This window comes from Diadema antillarum, unplaced genomic scaffold (assembly GCF_040938485.1).
Source record: "Diadema antillarum isolate AM-2024a unplaced genomic scaffold, OU_Dant_1.0 seq00000681_RagTag, whole genome shotgun sequence".
Taxonomy (NCBI): Eukaryota; Metazoa; Echinodermata; class Echinoidea; order Diadematoida; family Diadematidae; genus Diadema; species Diadema antillarum.
The window spans coordinates 57,879-75,229 of NW_027271586.1; the positions used below are offsets into that span (position 1 = coordinate 57,879).

Sequence of the window (17,351 nt, forward strand, 5' to 3'; positions counted from 1 at the left end):
CAGTAAGATCGCTCCCTCGTTCTTAGGGGAGGAGTCTATCTGCGGAGCTAAATCCAAATCGCTGTGGGGGCGCTGTGGCATAGTGGATAAGACTCCCGACTCCCATACGGAGGACCGTGAGTTCGAATCCCGCCCAGTGCTTACATCCTTGGACAAGATGTTTTTACCCACAATGTCCCTCTCGACCCAGGTGTATAAATGGGTACCTGGCAACGCTAGGGTAATAATAATAGCAGGGCCCTCTGGTAGAACAGTGGCAACACTGAAGAGGCTACCCTGGGTAAATAAGACCATATTATTATTATTATCTTTAGACACATTTCCGTTTCGTTGAAAGTGGGAAAATCAAGGCCCAGAAAGAGTCTAATTTCTTGCCTTTTTTTGGATCAATAGTATTTTCGAAATTTCGACAGATGGTAGAAAATACATTAGACTACAAGATCAAGACAAAAACAGCAATCTGATGGTTTTGACCAATTTTAATGATATTCTTGACTTCAAACTCGATTTTTATCGGATAAGCCGTCAGTGACTTTCGGATCCTCTTGTTGTGGCGGGTCACACACGCATGTATATAATTATGTTATATACACTCAGCTATAGACAATTAACCGGAAGCCACAACAAAATCAAATTTCTACGCCATTATCGGTCTCTTTATGAACGCGTACCTTCATACAGGCATATCGGCCTAATACACTCTAAAAATGATTTTAATTTTTGTCACTCCTCCAATCATGTGGGAAATGTTGACTCTGTCATCCGAAATGTTGGATTTACCATTTCTGAAATGGTAGGTCAACATTTTGAACGTAGAATTTAACATTAACATTTGAGTATTAGTAACATTAAACTATAAAAGGTTTGAGGAGTGACAACATTTAAAATGTTGATTTACCAAATTAATTTTTAGAGGGTAAAGATATTATGCGTATTGTATACCACATGCAGATATAGGCATTGGACAATATACAAAGGGAAAACACGAGCCGCTATTGCTATTAATAAAATGTCTTTTCCGAGGAAAAGAAATCTGTATACCTAGGGATTTCATTTTAGGCCGGGCTATTTAGGTAGTTGATAGAGCCGGGGGGGGGGGGGGGGGGGCCCTCCCAGACCCCCCTCCAGATCTCGGCTGTCGACCGCGCGATCGTAAGGAAAATTAGCACACACATTGCCTATGATGTAATCTAAAATACCATGAAGTTAATTTTTCAAAAAATTATCATTTATGCTTAATTATGCTAATTTATGCATAATGATGCATGAAATCAGACTATTTTGTATAAATCACTACATAAAGCTCAAAACAGGCACATTTTTTGTGTAAATATTCTTTTCAGTGTCCTTAGCAAATGTAATAAAAAAATTGTGATATCAGAAAAAATTCTTAAGTATTGTATTGTTTTTTTTTAATTTCTTATGTATTTCTTTGTTTTTTACTTTATGTTTTTCATTGTTTTTTCGATGAAATTTGTCCGCGACATCGCTCCGAACAAGAAAATATTTTATTCATTGATTTTAATCAATAAAACACCAAAATATGTAGCGCTGTCGCTAGCTGCACGATCTTTTCGATCGCTCTCAAAACCGGTCTTTAAAGTCAGGGTTTCATTATTTTGTTGTTGCTTCCGATCTTCACTACCTATTGTTCACGGAATCATATGTAGTATGCAACATTTTGGATCGTTGTACATGTATACTATTGACGCAAAACTTGGTTGGATTCGTGTGATCATTTTTGCCGTACAGTGAGTTGTCTATCGTCGGACATGTAATGTATTTCTTCCCCGGATCTTCCCCGATGGTTTCGCCTCTAATACGGACTGGAAAATGCCGCTGGGACGCTACTTGCTACTGCTTGTTACCATTGTTATCAGTGTATGGTCAAGTGCACCCAAAGTCCACTGTACTCCATTCTACCCTACTGGGGCGGAATTTGGGAATGGCACAATGGATCGACCTATTCACCACTATACAAAAAGACAGCTTTTTCAAGTTAAATCGTCTATTAGAGGCACTGAGAGAAACCGAGTTGATAGTCTGACATGGAATCTGCTGAAAGAACTAAACATTGTTAAACGTCGAGGATGTCGGGGGGGGGGGGAAGAAAACGACGTTTCAACAGTGGTACTCGGGATATTGAAGCACGCATTTCTCAACGGAAAAGCGACAGTATCACAAACCGAATATCCGAATCGAGGGTAATGCATCTGAGGTCTGGAGCATTCCTACCAACGGAACTTTTTCCAGCCAGTCGGAATTTTCGACGAGGTTTGCGCTGTGGAATGCCCGATCTATTAAGTCCCGTGGTACGTGTAACGCTCTCTGTGACTTTGTTATCACTAACAAACTGGATATAATGGTGCTCACAGAGACATGGTTGACTGGTAATGAGAAGGATAGTCATACTCTTGCTACTCTCAAAGAGACACTACCTCATCTAGATTTCCACCACATTCCTCGTGATAGTCAATAGTGGCAGAGGTGGTGGGGTTGGCGTCTTACTTCTCAAAGGGTACCATGTTACCAGGAATCCTCTCGAGGACTTCAACTCCTTTGAATACCTGGATCTGACTTTAGCCTCAGCGAACTCGTGTACTTTCCGACTTATTGTACTTTATCGACCACCAGCTTCGAAAAAGAATAAGCTTTTAAGTGCCACCTTCTACAGAGAGTTCTCGTCCTTACTGGAGATACTTCTCGCATCACCTCAGAGACTGATCATTGCCGGTGATTTTAACATACATATTGAGAAGTCGGATAGTGCTGATGCGTCAAGTTTCCTGGACATCCTCCAAATGTCTAAGTTAAAGAATCACATTGCATGCTCGACGCACACGGCAGGCCATACCTTAAACCTCATTATTTCTAGGGACGACGATTCCCTGGTATCGTCAGTTACAACATCGCAGAGCCTACCATCAGACCATTCTGCAATTATGTGTCGCTTGAATACGAGAAGACCCGATCCAATTAAGCGACACACTACTGCTAGGAAACTGAAGGACATTGCCATGGACAGGTTCTGTAATGACATCACTTCCTCGGATTTATGTACACACTAAGAAAAAAAGGTTCAATAAGGGAGCTAGAAGGGTTCGAAGTCGCGAAAATGGGTGCAAACCACACGATTTGAGAAAATGGTGGAACTTTGCTTCTTATATGGTTCATTTTGGGTTCGATCTTGCCACGGTCATTGACGGTGCAATATTACGCCCCAAACTAGTCTCAAAACAAAGGCCATCCTATGGTGTTGCTCGGCACTAAAATGCAATATTACACATCCTTGTGCTGATATTATGAACATATATTTTTTTGATATCAGGAAACTTAAATTTCTTTCATATTCTATAATCATTCATTGAGAGTATATTTTCAAATTAAGTTGAGTCCATGATGAAAGGGGTCTACTAAAAAAACAAAAGTAGAATACCTGATTGCTTGTCTGGTATTGACCAATCACATTGTACACATAACCTAGGAGGTTTAACAGATGAAGTTCCAACTGGATGTAATTATTCAAATAGTCGTCAGATTTCTATTGCTGTACAAAACAATTCCACAGGTGCATTTGTGCCTTCGCTGATCGGGATTCGATGCCGCCGTCTCACTGAGCAATCTGAAGATTCATTTTGGACGTTTACATAATTTTGGCTATATATTGCTTCAAATGAAATCCTATACTTTAAGATAAAAACATATAAAACAAAAGTCAATTCTGAACAGAAATATTATTGTGCAAAAGTGTTAATCAGAGCTGTTTCATGTGAAAGTGTTTAAACTGTACCCTGGATAGCCGGTTTATTTTATCACTTTTCCTCATGATTCTGACAAAGCAAACGGATATGAATCTTCAAATAGAATTCTCTATCAATAGAAACATCAGATTACTGCCCAGGCATGCCTATTAGAAAATTGTTCATTTTATTTCATTTTTTTTTGAGCAATTTCTATTCGTGTATCCCCGTGTCTTTAACATTCACCTAACCTATCTCTTATTTGTTAGGATGTCGAAACGTAATTACCATTACAAAGACATATCTTCCTGTTCGTGGTTCATTCTTGCTAAGGTGCAATATTGAGCCCATAACAAGTCTCAAAGAAAGACCCATATGGTGTTGATTGACACTTGAATACAATATTGCATACCGTCGTGGTGCTACTATAAACATGTTTTTTTAAAGACATCATAAACTTGATGTTCTCCCATAATTTCATAATCATTCATCGGAGTCTTTGATGAAAGGGTCTGCGAACAAGCTAACGAAGAATGCTTGACTGCTCGTCTGGTATTGACCAATCGAAATGGAATATGTCACAGCATTCCCTGCATGCTTACTGTGCGATGATGGAATCAAACCCTACTACACGCTTAAGATTTTCGTTGCGACTCGATCTCGGGACAGAAAAAAAAAAGTCAATATTTTTACAAGGCCCTCAAATCTGGAATTCCATCCACTCTGATGTGAAATGTAAGAAAACGGTACAAAGTTTTAAGGAAGCTTTAAAACGTATTTTACTTGAAAGGTTTTCTGGAAGTTACCAATATCATTTTACGAATTTATAAGAGACTAGCAAGATAGGGTGTGTTTGTGAAAATGACATCTTGCGAATTGTTAATGTGCGCTGGTCCATGTTTTTGTCTGTGTATGCATGTGTGTGTATGTGTGAGTGTGTGTGTGTGTTTGTGTGTGTGTGTGTGTGCCAATGTTTTTCTCTGTATATACAATGTATTTACTTTTCCGGGATTAGTTTTAAATAAGGCCAATTGCCTTCTCACTCACCCCTTCACTTGATATCTTTTGCTGTTTGTTTGCTTTGTTTGTTTGTTTGTCACATTGTCATTTTATTCATACCATTGTCACATTTTATGTATGCATATTTTATTAAGTGAACGTAAAGGAAATGATAAACTAAAATCATTTAGAGAGCAAACTCGCGGACATATAAGGGTGCAAACTCCACGATTTATTTGTAAGGGTTGATTTTTTCCCCCTTTTTTTCATGGATTCATGCACGGTAAAGCCTAAGGGTAAAATGCATGCACATGAAAAATGTAAGCACATGTTTCCGTGTGCTTGCAAACACCACATTTTAGAATGAATAAAGACTAGCTGTGATAGTGGAATTTCTCATGAATAAACAATAAAGCATTAAAACCCTGGCTATTGTTCAACACCAATGTCAGGGTGTTAACCACATACTCCCATACACACCCATTGACCCCTGTGCAAAGTGAAAATTTTGTACAGAGGGTTGGAAATAGAGCAAAATCTGTAACCTAACTGTGAAATTGATCATGGATTTCATGAAACTGATTTGTGTTTTAAACCACCTCCAACGAAATTGTACACTATACAACAATCTCCCATATCAATGATAGTGTTATCTGATATATAGTTACTGAATTATTAAGAATCAAAAGTGGATTTTTTTAACGCCTATCAATCCATAGAATACATTCGATGCAAAATAATGACATGGATGTTTCCTAGAGTGTCAATTCACGGACCCAGTAGTTTGGTCACCTGGTGTGGGCATGTTCATTCTTTTCTCGAACATGATTTATGAATTCAATGAATTGTTGAGTCGTGCAAACTTATGTGCACATAAGTTGACTCCCAGATGGCTCATTGTACAGCTCGTCCATGCGTGTTTGAGCTGAGCATCTAGCGCAAATTCCATTTCCATAGCAGATCAGCTCTTCTGAGGCTTTTCGTAGCGGCTTACTGCAACTCTGACTTCAAAATTATTTTGTCCACTTCATAATATCAAGACCCCGCAGATTCCTACCACGTGGAAAATGGTGAGTTAAAACATCATCGTAAAGCATGATTTGAAATATCCACAATGTTCTCGACCAAGGCCTTACTCTCGATATTACCCTTCATCAAATTTCTTGTATCTGTTATGTTTTTGGTTGTATAGCCATGTCTTATAATGTAGGCTTGCAGCCAGTAATATTAAAATGTTCATTTTAGAGTTCTGTTAAAACTGGCTAGTTTTATGCGTGCTGTTTTCTGTTCTATTTTGTTTTGTTTCGTAACCATTCTGTGGAATTAGAGCAGCTTTAGCGATAAAATGTCTTGCTAAAGACGTCATGGCATTCCGATTTCAGATTTCAGATTCATTTATTGTTCATTTAGGAAATTCTTTTTGTTGGTACATGGGCGTGCACATAGGAATATCTACATACATGCATAAACTCACATATATTCATGTACATGTACACATTATAAATGATACAGTTTTTACTACATACACAATTATAAAAGCATAATTTATACTCACAATACAGTGAACACATACATAATCACAAATTTCAAGTAATTCTTTATATTTACCGATCAACAACAAAACAAAATAGTTAAGAAAACGTGGAATCGGATATTCCTATATAGGAAGTGTATCCTTAACATAACCTTTACGCCACCTCCCCCCCCCCCCCCCCCACACAAACACACATCCCCAAGGATAATACATCGCGTCGTGCCATACCACATTTGATTAATAACGAATAAAAGGAACGGAACTGAAGTTGATGAATAATTGTTGATAAACTTATGGACAAATAGACTATAGTGTACTAACTAAACTTATAATGGCAAACATTGCACGCTTATCTTTATGCTGGGATAATTCTCTGTAGTCAGGTAGTGTTAGTGGTAGACTTAAGTTCACCCTGTATGCAGCAAGGCAGTGCATAAAAATTGAACTATACATTAAGCTGCCATGGAGAGAGTTATGTAGTCACATTTACATAAGTTAGCTCTTCTGCAAAATTATTACACACGCATGAACAGTGGCCTTGAACTCACGACACTTGATTTTCCTTTTCAGGTATTCAAGCAAGATACAATAATTTGCGCGCATTCTCCTGATCACGTAAACTGATATGCAATTCTGAAGGACAGAGTGATTCCTCAACAGAATATGTAAGTTTCATTAATTCATTAATCCGTAATACATGTACACTTGTATATGTATTTTCAGGTTATTGATTCATCTAGATTTTCAGCATGTGATATCCGTGAAGTATATTATAATTAAAGCGTATTATTACACATGAACGCAGTTTTATCAGTTACTATAACGTAGCCACCGTTTAGTGGGTTGCGGAAAATTTGATAAGACTATAGTGCAATTTTTTATACCATCTATAATCGAGAGATATGTTACTCAAGTGGACCATTGCGATCATTCATTCTTGCCTTTTCCGTTCTACGTCTTCTCAGTTTTTTTGGACTTTTTCCTGAAAACTCCATGATGGATTGTAACTCATACAGGCAGCATCTCTACCCCGCAAGAATCTTCATTTTTTTCATTTTTTATTTATTTATTTATTTATATATTATTTATTTTATTTTATATTATTTTATTTATTATTATTTTATTTTATTTTTTTTTGAGGGGGGGGGGGAGTAATCTTCTTTTCTGTAACCAGTATTATCAAAGTAAATCAAATCAATGTTATGAATAAGTAGAGGGGGCTATATTTTCACTTTTTTGTGTGTGTGGTAGCAGGATTAGAGGTGTCAACCATATGGGCATCATTACACCCATTGCCATGGCCAGCACCCGGACCATCATCTGTGGCAAGCTCAGCAACGGCTGAATGTCTGAGGTCTATAAGTCTTACTCCTTTCCTAACTGTGTGAAATATACAGCAAACTGATGTTAAAGTGGCATGTAATTTGATGTTGTCTTACTTTGTTATTTTATGTTATGAAGACTTTGAGTTGGTCAGGAAAAATGTGGGAATATTTGAATATGCCCTATGTCATAAATGTATGCAGGCCTACATAAAAGGTGTGTATTTTCATCTCAGTCCAAATTCGCCACATTTTTCTTTTCAACATGACTTTACTCAGGCTATTCCACATTTATTCTTTTTTTTTTCAGCTCTAACTTAGTGATGTCGGCATGCTGTCTCCTAATTCCCCGTCTGCCTGGAGAGGACATGCTGTATGTCTGTGACAAAGTAAGTGCTGCACTTTTATTTTTTTATGGGAGACGGGAATTACATCTGCTTTGTGACTAGAAATATGAGGAATATTTCTTTGCAACATTATCATGTTCTACTTATATGACAAAGAGCTGAAATAAATCTATCCGAACGGATTTGTTTATTAACCAATATCAAAGCTTAAAGGGATGGTATAGTATTGGTGGAGGTGAGGATTTGGGCTTTTAACTTTTTGTGATATACCAAGAACCTACTTATGAAATAATAGAGAGTATGCCATTCTAGGAATTCTAAAGATTATTTGATGAAAATTGGTTTTGAAATGGATGAGCCATCCAAAAACAAAATAAAACGCAGCGATCGTGATAAAAAGTGAGTCCTATATTATATTATTATTGCTCTGTTTTGGATATCGCAGCTATTTCAAAACCATTTCTCATTATTTCAGCAAAAGACGTTAGAAACCTGAAGTAGATCTATGCAATCAGTGTAATTTTCCATTTTCTGTATGGTCAATGGTCATAGTTGCAACCTGTTAGTTTATGTAAGCAACAAAACCGCCTATAGTGTAAACGACCTATTTCCTTCGAAATTTTATTCAGTCATTATTTATTCATGCCAAAATCTCGTTCAGAACCTGGCAGGACTAAATCCCACAATCTTCACTGTGAATGCTGCGCACTATTTGGCTGGATGGTTGTGAAATCTGCCCGAATTCCTGTATACAATCGTGTCTTCCTTCGCTACAATGTTTCCGGCCTGCTGTGCTCTGTGGCTTTCAGTATCCCAGACAAGGCAGAAACACCCGATGCATACTTCAGCAGTACATTGCAAGCCTTGATCTGAACAGGCAACTATCACGAAGAAAAACCTACGGCATTTCATTAACAATATTGTTCAATAATTGTCTTGATATAGTTTACCAGCCTAAAGTTTTCATGGTGTATACATTTACAAGGAATTGTCACCAGAGAAATGATGTTGTTCAGCTTGTCCCTCCGTTCGTACATCAGTCTGTTATCGATTATGGCAACGTTGTATCACGAAGGGAAATGAAACGAAAAGTACAAGTGGACAAGTTAATGCAGGGAGATTACTTTAGCAGTTGAACACATCGTCACAAATTGAGGAATATCGGAAAATCCGTTGAAGAGATATACACATATATTTAGAGTTTCAGTGCCGCCATTACGAGATGAGAAAGCTACATCTTTGACGTCAACCATGGAAAATTATATAAAGAAATGTAAAGAAAATAGGCATAGGTTCACGTTTCTAGCATTACAAAAGGAGCACTTGATTTACTTCTTCCAGAAGGGGGTGGGGGTAATATTACCCTTAACATTATGGCAACGACAAATAAGTGGAGGCAATTTGTACTTTTCATTTAGAATCAGATTTAATGGAATTCCCTTGATATTTTCGTCATATACGTTTCCATACATGAAAGTGACACTGAAACTTTAAAAAATGCATAACTTCCACTGGATCATACGATTTTCCATGTTCACTTATGTGTTCTTATGATATTGCTCCAATCCACGGGTACACTTGGGTTTCATTCCCCTTTAAGCACTGTTTGAGGTATCCAAATGAAACTTTGCATATGTATGTACAATTGGATGAAGTTACTTCTACCACCTTGTGGGTGCCAGCGTTCAAGGTCAAATATTGTAGGTCATTGTCAAATTCTACAATGTCATTTCGTGCTCTTTCTTTGTATCTCACCTTGTAAGCACTGTCGACATAGTATTGTGGTGTTCTTTTAATAACTTTCCACACTTTTGAGCTATATGACCACCAAATTCACTCCCCAGAACATCTAAAGATGGCTGTCAAGTGTTGATATTGGTGAAGTCCGACTCCGTCAACAGTCAAAAAGTCAATGAGCTTACATTTGAAAATCAGTGTAATCACAAATTCGATATGTGGGCAAGACATCACTTCGCTTTTACCTTGTTAGATGGTGAATATTTGTGAAACTTCCGTTTCTAATTCATACAGCATCAGCATACCTTATGTCTGAGAATAGTGGTAAAGAAGATTAGATACTTTGGCAACAGCGTGTAAAATTCGCAAAATTCTATTCTGTGCCTTATTTGCTGAACAAACGTTGTAGGAGGACTACAACCTGCCAGGCAGTATGGCGGAACAATTACTCTATCATTAGCGTCATAGAATAAATGACTATGATGTAGTTCTGAAGCATGCTATTCATTAGATACTTTTGCAATGACTCCATGTATACTTTTAATCGAACTAGGTATATAATCATTAATGTCTTGTACTTAAATAACGACAGAATGATTTCGGTGAGGAAAGTTTTCTGTCACGTCATTTAGGAATAAGGGAACGTGTGAATATTATGCTATTTGTTCCATAGTTATTTCTGAAGTGGTTAAATGTATTTTCCTTTAAAAAAATCATTTTATATATACCTACGTTGCATCCAGATGCTTATTCGTTGAAAAATATGGGCAAGGTATTCAAAGGACAAAGATCATACACTAATGGGCCTAGGGTATACAACATTTCACTCGTTGCTGTTGTTTTGCTTTGTTTTGTTTTGTGTGTGTTTTTTTTTTGGGGGGGGGGGGGGACACGGTTCAAAGTGTCCTGAAACCTTGTATAATACATGCATTTAGTCATGTATGATGCCAAACTGTTCCCGCTCATACAAATGCAGCCGTTTCAAGGAAATAACATAAGATTATATTCTTATACTCCATGATTTGGTAATGCTTAAGTGGTTCATAAGAGTCCAGTGAAACTGTGTACAGAACAAAAAGTGGATTTGACAATGGTATACGATATCCGCAATTTACTCTTTGACGGGGTCTATCATCCGATTAATATGTATAAGAACGGTAGTCCCCTATTCGGAAACTACAAGTTAGATAAGCTGCAATCATTTTGCACGCGACCATGGCGTTATAGCCAAAGGTGATCTGCAAATCCCTGTGTGCCTACAGAGGATTGGAAAACGTAACAACTTTCTATGTATAGAACAACGAAACAGAAACTGGTGCATGTATTATTCTCAGTCACTTGTTAGTCATCACTGGAGTCATTATGATGATTTGCTCATTGCAGTTCCGAAATCTCAGCTCGAGGGACTCGAATTGATCACCCAAAACAAAATCTGAATACATAACCATGATAACTACGATTCTGCCTAGTCTCCATTGGTAGCCCATAAGGGCTGGTATCAAGTTCGATTTTCATATTATAATTATACCTTGTATTTAGATGTTTTCATCGAAATGCCCGTATACCTGAATATGGTATGCGTATGTCAGTTAAGTATCTAAACCATAATAAATTGTAGTCGTAATCTAAGTGCCAAGAATCTCATGATTTGAATAAGTGTGAACACCAAGACATGTCGTGATAAGGACTTTAAGACAATTGGCATCGTCATTATAGAACAAACTCCTAATTGTAAGACATGTTTCAAATTTTAGATAAATTCATGTCTATGCTGGAAACATATCTTTTTGATGATTCATGATGACGTCACTGTTACATGAATATTGTACGCATGGAAATATGTAGGCCTATTCGTTTAAATGCATACAAACAACTTGTTAAATCCTCTTACATTTTTTTTTTAGATATGGTGCATACTTTAGAAATGTACGTAGCATGCTTTTGTTTTTTTTTTTGAGGCTTTGTGTACTGGCAAAAAGCATATCTTATTCTTATAGATTATGTGAATAAGTACGTATTCAAGTACGTTTTGAATAAAACGTATCCAGACAAATGTATATCATATTTTTACCTCTTCCTTCATGCAGATGTATGCTCTTGCCTAGAGGGTTTGTTTGATAGATAGTGATAGTGCTCACCTCATTGGAAAGGTAATTGGGTAAATATTTGGTTTTAGTATGTCATTCAAACACAACTATAAGTTAACTTCTACATTAACATTTCAAAACTCACAAATTCCACGCACACATTTCATGATTCACAGGATCCAAATTACACCAATCTTATTTACTTTGCAAAGTGCAACAACAGCATAAGTTTGATATACTGAGCAAACAGGCTTGCATTAGTTCGCACTATTCAAGGTTTAAAGTAGTTAAGTAACTAAATTGTACCTTGTTATGTGATGCTAAGTATATTTACCTTATAGGTATAATGTGGCAAATATGCGGTGCTTATTTCATCCATAACTGCTGCAAAATTGCTTCTTTAAAGGAGCCAATCAGTGTCACTGCCTGTTCCTCTAGAGACGCAATATTGCCCAGTAATCTCAAGGTTCACTTGAGGTTATACTGGGCAACATTGCGCCTCTAAAGACGTAGACAGTGACACTGACTGGCTCCTTTAAAGAAGCAATTTTGCTGCAGTCATGGATCAAATAAGCACCACATAGGTGCAACATTATACCTATATATATGGCACAAAATCGCACCCTCAAAAGAGGCTACAATCTTGGAACTCAGGGTGCTTCTTTGCACCCTCACGAAAGGTGTAAAGTTGAACCAAAAGTAGAGGCAAGAGAGGGTGCAAAGTTGCGCCGAAAATTAAAGGGAGAAAGATCGCACCCTCAAGAAAGGTGCATCTCAGCACCAATTAGTGTGGGTGGAAAGATGCACCCTCAAGAAAAGGGTGCAACTTAGCACCACTTAGTGTGGGTGGAAATATGCACCCAAGGGAACCACTTCGCACCCTCAATAAAGGGTGCAATGTTGCACCTTCTTTGGCGGTGCAAAGGTGCACCCACAGGTTGCAAGGTTATACCCTTGCGCAAGGTACCACTTTTGCACCCATTTCTCGAGGGTGCAAGATAACACCCATAGGGAGCCACCAGTGTGACATCACTTTGCACCCTTAAAAGGTGCAAGAATGAATCATTTTTTCTTAGTGTGTAGTGATGATCTACCAACTATTCCAGAACAACTGATGGAACTCTGTGATCGAGAGCTTCGACGAATCCTTGATGAGCATGCTCCAATAGAAGAGAAAGATGTTATCTTGAGGCCACATGCACCTTGGTACACTCAGAGCTTGCGCCGTGCTAAGCAAGAGCGACGAAAGAAGGAACGTCGTGCTAGAAAAACGAAACTAACTGTTGACAAAGAAATCTACAAGGATAGTTGTAAATCATACAACAAGGAACTTCTGCAAGCAAAATCCAACTACTTCCTGGAAAAGGTACGTGTTGCTGACAGCCGCGCCCTCTTTCGCTTGGCGAGCAGCCTCTCCGCACCCACGTCACAGACAGTTCTTCCAGAACATGACTCTGACCTGCAACTTGCCACCTCTTTTGGAAACTTCTTTGATGGGAAAATCCAGAAATTGACGGCTGAGTTAAACAGTTGCCCCCTTCGAGATATGTCGGTTCAAGTTACTGAGAATTGTACTGCTACTTTGAGGGATTTTGATGTTGTCATTGATGACACAGTGTTGGAAACTATCAAATTAATTAACATCAAATTCTACATGTAATTTGGACCCTATACCGACGTCTTTATTGAAAAGGTGTTCGTCAGCCCTACTTCCTATCTTAACAAAGATGGTCAACGGTAGTCTTCAGACAGGAGTAGTACCAGAGAGCATGAAGCAGGCAATTGTAACACCCAGGCTGAAGAAGGACAACCTTCCTCGTAATGAACTCAGTAGTTACCGTCCCATATCGAACTTGAGCTTTGTCGCAAAGTTGGTTGAGAGAATAGCTGCAAGCCAGATCAAGGACTATCTGGATATCAATAACCTTCTGCCAGATGTACAGTCAGCATACAGAGCCAATCATTCCGTGGAAACAGCTCTGATAAGGGTCCAGAATGACATTCTTCTGGCGCTGCTGGATGGCCACCAGGAAGTCGTGCTTGTTCTCTTAGACTATAGTGCGGCTTTCGATACTATCGACCATCAAATCTTGCTCCGGAGGTTGGCTGAACGCTATGGATTTGGCGGTATAGTCCTCAGCTGGTTTCAGTCATACCTGGCCAACAGATCCCATGTCGTGATGATCAACGGTTCATCTTCAAGCGTTTACAGCGACACGTGTGGTGTAGCACAGGGATCTGTAATGGGTCCACTTACCTACACACTCTATAGTGCTCCGATATATGATGTTGTTAAAGCGCATGGATTGGAAGTGACGATGTACGCTGACGACACCCAAATTTATTTGACTTTCCGATCGAGTGACAGGGCTCAGTTACTCTCTCTTTTCAGTGAATGCCTCGCAGATGTCAAAGCTTGGTCTCAGGAGAACATGCTTACACTGAATGATGCAAAAACTGAAATTGTTCATTTCTCATCGCGATTTCGGCATATGCCTGAACAGCTGTCCGTTGGAGTTGGAGATCTGGTGGTGGAAGCATCCCCATTCGGAAGGAATCTTGGTTGCATCATGGATCAACATCTCACAATGAAAGAACCTGTCAGCTCTATCTGCCGTTCTGCCATGATAGCCATCCGAAGGATATGACAGATTAGACAGTATCTCACTACTCGAGCGACGTTGGCTTTAGTTCATGCATTTATAACCAGTAGACTTGACAACAATAACAGCCTCTTGTTTGGACTCCCACAATCCCTGATCAGCCAACTTCAGAGAATCCAGAACACTGCAGCCAGGATTGTCCAGAGGGTTCCTAGGAAACGTGATGTATCTAATACTTTTCAACAACTACACTGGTTACCCATCGATAAGCGCATTCTGTTCAAGATCCTAGTTATCACATTTAAGAGTCTTCAAGGAAAATCTCCCACATATATCTCTAGCATGATTTCTCCATATCAACCATCCCGCTCTCTACGATCAGCTGAACAGAATCTCCTAAAAGTCCCTAAGGTAGTCTCCCACACCCATGGTGACAGAGCCTTTTCAGTCGCCGCCCCTTCACTCTGGAATTCACTCCCCTTGAGCCTAAGAAATCAGCCATCCCTCAACAGCTTCAAAACTGCACTTAAGACTTATCTCTTTCTTAATTAGTTGCTCGGGTAAATGTTACCAGCCTGTTGAGAGTATTGTGTTTTTCATTGTAGTGTAAATAACCGTGTATTTATATAATTATTATTATTATTATTTAAGTAATTAATTATCTGTGTAAATTATAGTATTTTGGATTATGCAGTAGTTTATGTTTAGGTATGCTATATATCATGTAAAGCGCTTAGAGGATTTTATTGAAAAGCGCTATATAAATACTGAGTTATTATTATTATTATTAAAATAATCATGCTTTTATGAAATTTGCCTGTAAGCACAGTTTGCATTGAAATTGTACATGAATTCACGTTTTTGAGCAATTTTTGGCCTGACATGCATGTACATATTAATGCGTAAATTCAGAACTGTGCGCCCGGGCGTCGCAAATTTGGTGTCAAAAGATGCGGGAGACTCGAAAGAAAAAAGTCACGAAACGTCGCGGCGATAGCTTTTTGCGATTGCGATACATCGCGCAGAACGTCGGGGGGGGGGGGGGGGGGCCCCCCCCCCCCGGCCTAGTTAGGGTTAAATTGTATTGGAACATAAAATCTGTTTCAAATTTGGGGAATGTTCTCGGAATATCAAGATTAAAAAAATGCATAAACTCAAGTTAAAATCGAAAAGTGTCTCGCTGATTTTATTACCCGGGATGTAAAAACTATCTCCTTTCTTGTTTGAAGCATTTATTTTCATATTTTTCCCAACAAAACAAAGCAGAGAATTAAGAAGGAATTATATTGCTGCAAACATTCGACTGTTCGAAGGATTAATGATACTCACAAATAAAGATATATACATGCAAAGAAAGTTACGTTTAGAGGGTAAAAAAGAATGGATAGGTCCAATGAAAAGCATGGTTGTATATTGTGGACCACTCAAAGGATTCTTATCAGAATACCTTGGGGAAGTTACTTAATGCTTTATTTTTGCCCGCGCAACAATACGGTTTACTGAAGCTTGCCGATAGAAATAATTACGCTTTGTTCCTTCAAGAGTCTTAAGTGGGATGATGCCTTATTAATGCCCCAGTCACACAGTGCTTTACGATGGGTTACGTCCGCCGCGGATAGATACGGATTAGTGGACGCAGGGGGACGCAGCGTGGATGCAGGCATCCGCAGGGACGTATGTAGACGTAACTATCCGTAACTTATCCGTAAAGAAACGCGAAATGACGGCGCCCAGTCTGCGAAATTTTGAAATGTTCAAAATTTCGCAAAATTATTCCACCGCTCCGACTGTGTTGTAGCATTCCTTCAGGTGAAGGCGCTGCAGCTTGGCAACACGAGTTGTGTGGCTTCCCACGAGTCTCTGTGTTCCCAAGCGAGTGGAAAACGGAAAACGTCGAGGACGTAATTGTCCGCAGCATCCGTAGCTGTCCGTAAATATCCGTAAGCGGACGAAACTGTTGTGATACGTTAACTAGTTACGTTTGGTTTTTTGCGTAAGTTTGCATCCGTAGCGTTCTGCGAAAGAACATTTCAAAATTTCGCAGGTTTGGCGACGTCATTTTGCATTTCTTTACGGATGAGTTACGGAGAGTTACGTCTACATACGTCCCTGCGGATGCCTGCGTCCACGCTGCGTCCCCCTGCGTCCACTCATTCGTATCTATCCACGGCGGACGTAACCCATCGTAAAGCACTGTGTGACTGGGGCATAACAATCTTTAACTATCCGTAACTATCCGAAAATATCCGCAACTCTCCGAAAGTGTTCAGAACTATTACGTGCCAATTCGTAAGAATATCCGCAAGTGGACGCAAGTATTCGCATCTGGTCGTATCTGTCCGTATCGCCCGCATTTTTTCCCCGTATGTTTTGTACACATTTCTGGTGACGACAAAGGATCCGCGGGAGTCCGCAAAAAAAAAGAAGACTTTTTTGGACGTAACGTTGGACGCAGAGCATTATGTGACTGAAGGATCTCTCCCGCCTTTACTTTCATTATCAAAAGGGCAAATTTGTCCTGTATGTCTACTAACCTTCGCGTGTGCTGACATCGAGTTGAGCATTTGTAAGCACCGTCATTCCAGAGTCCTGTCATCAAAATAATCGAGGCAGAATTGTACTGGAGTAAAATGTGCATCCTTTTGGGAAAGAAAATTGTCACTCAAGCAATTTTGAAGTATTTTTGTAAATAAAATCCAAACACATTGTAAACGATACAAAAACCTCAATCACAACTCAATCATAATTCATCTCACTTGTAAAGTGTGAGCGTGTGTGCGGAGCGGGAAGGAAGGTATGGTACGAGGATGATTCATCGTGTACAAATGAGTTGGTCCCTATAACAGCAGTCAGTAATGATTTCCACGGCTTAACAAAACCATCCCGAACAACAACAAATATGAAAAATTTACTTCCCGAGCTGTCCTTGCAGGGACAGCTCTCACGTCAATGAAATAATGTGTGGTACATCTGCTTTATAAC

The 17,351-nt window shown here is 39.0% G+C and overlaps 1 protein-coding gene across 1 annotated transcript in view; it reads right to left on the reverse strand.

The window, feature by feature from the left end:
• The window catches only part of LOC139737084 (complement C3-like), a 57,430-nt gene that overhangs the window by 22,171 nt on the left and 17,908 nt on the right, over positions 1-17,351 (reverse strand). The window contains exon 11 of the mRNA XM_071647761.1: positions 16,904-16,958. Within this exon, the coding sequence (XP_071503862.1) occupies positions 16,904-16,958 (55 nt within the window). The remainder of the gene's footprint in view (positions 1-16,903; positions 16,959-17,351) is intronic.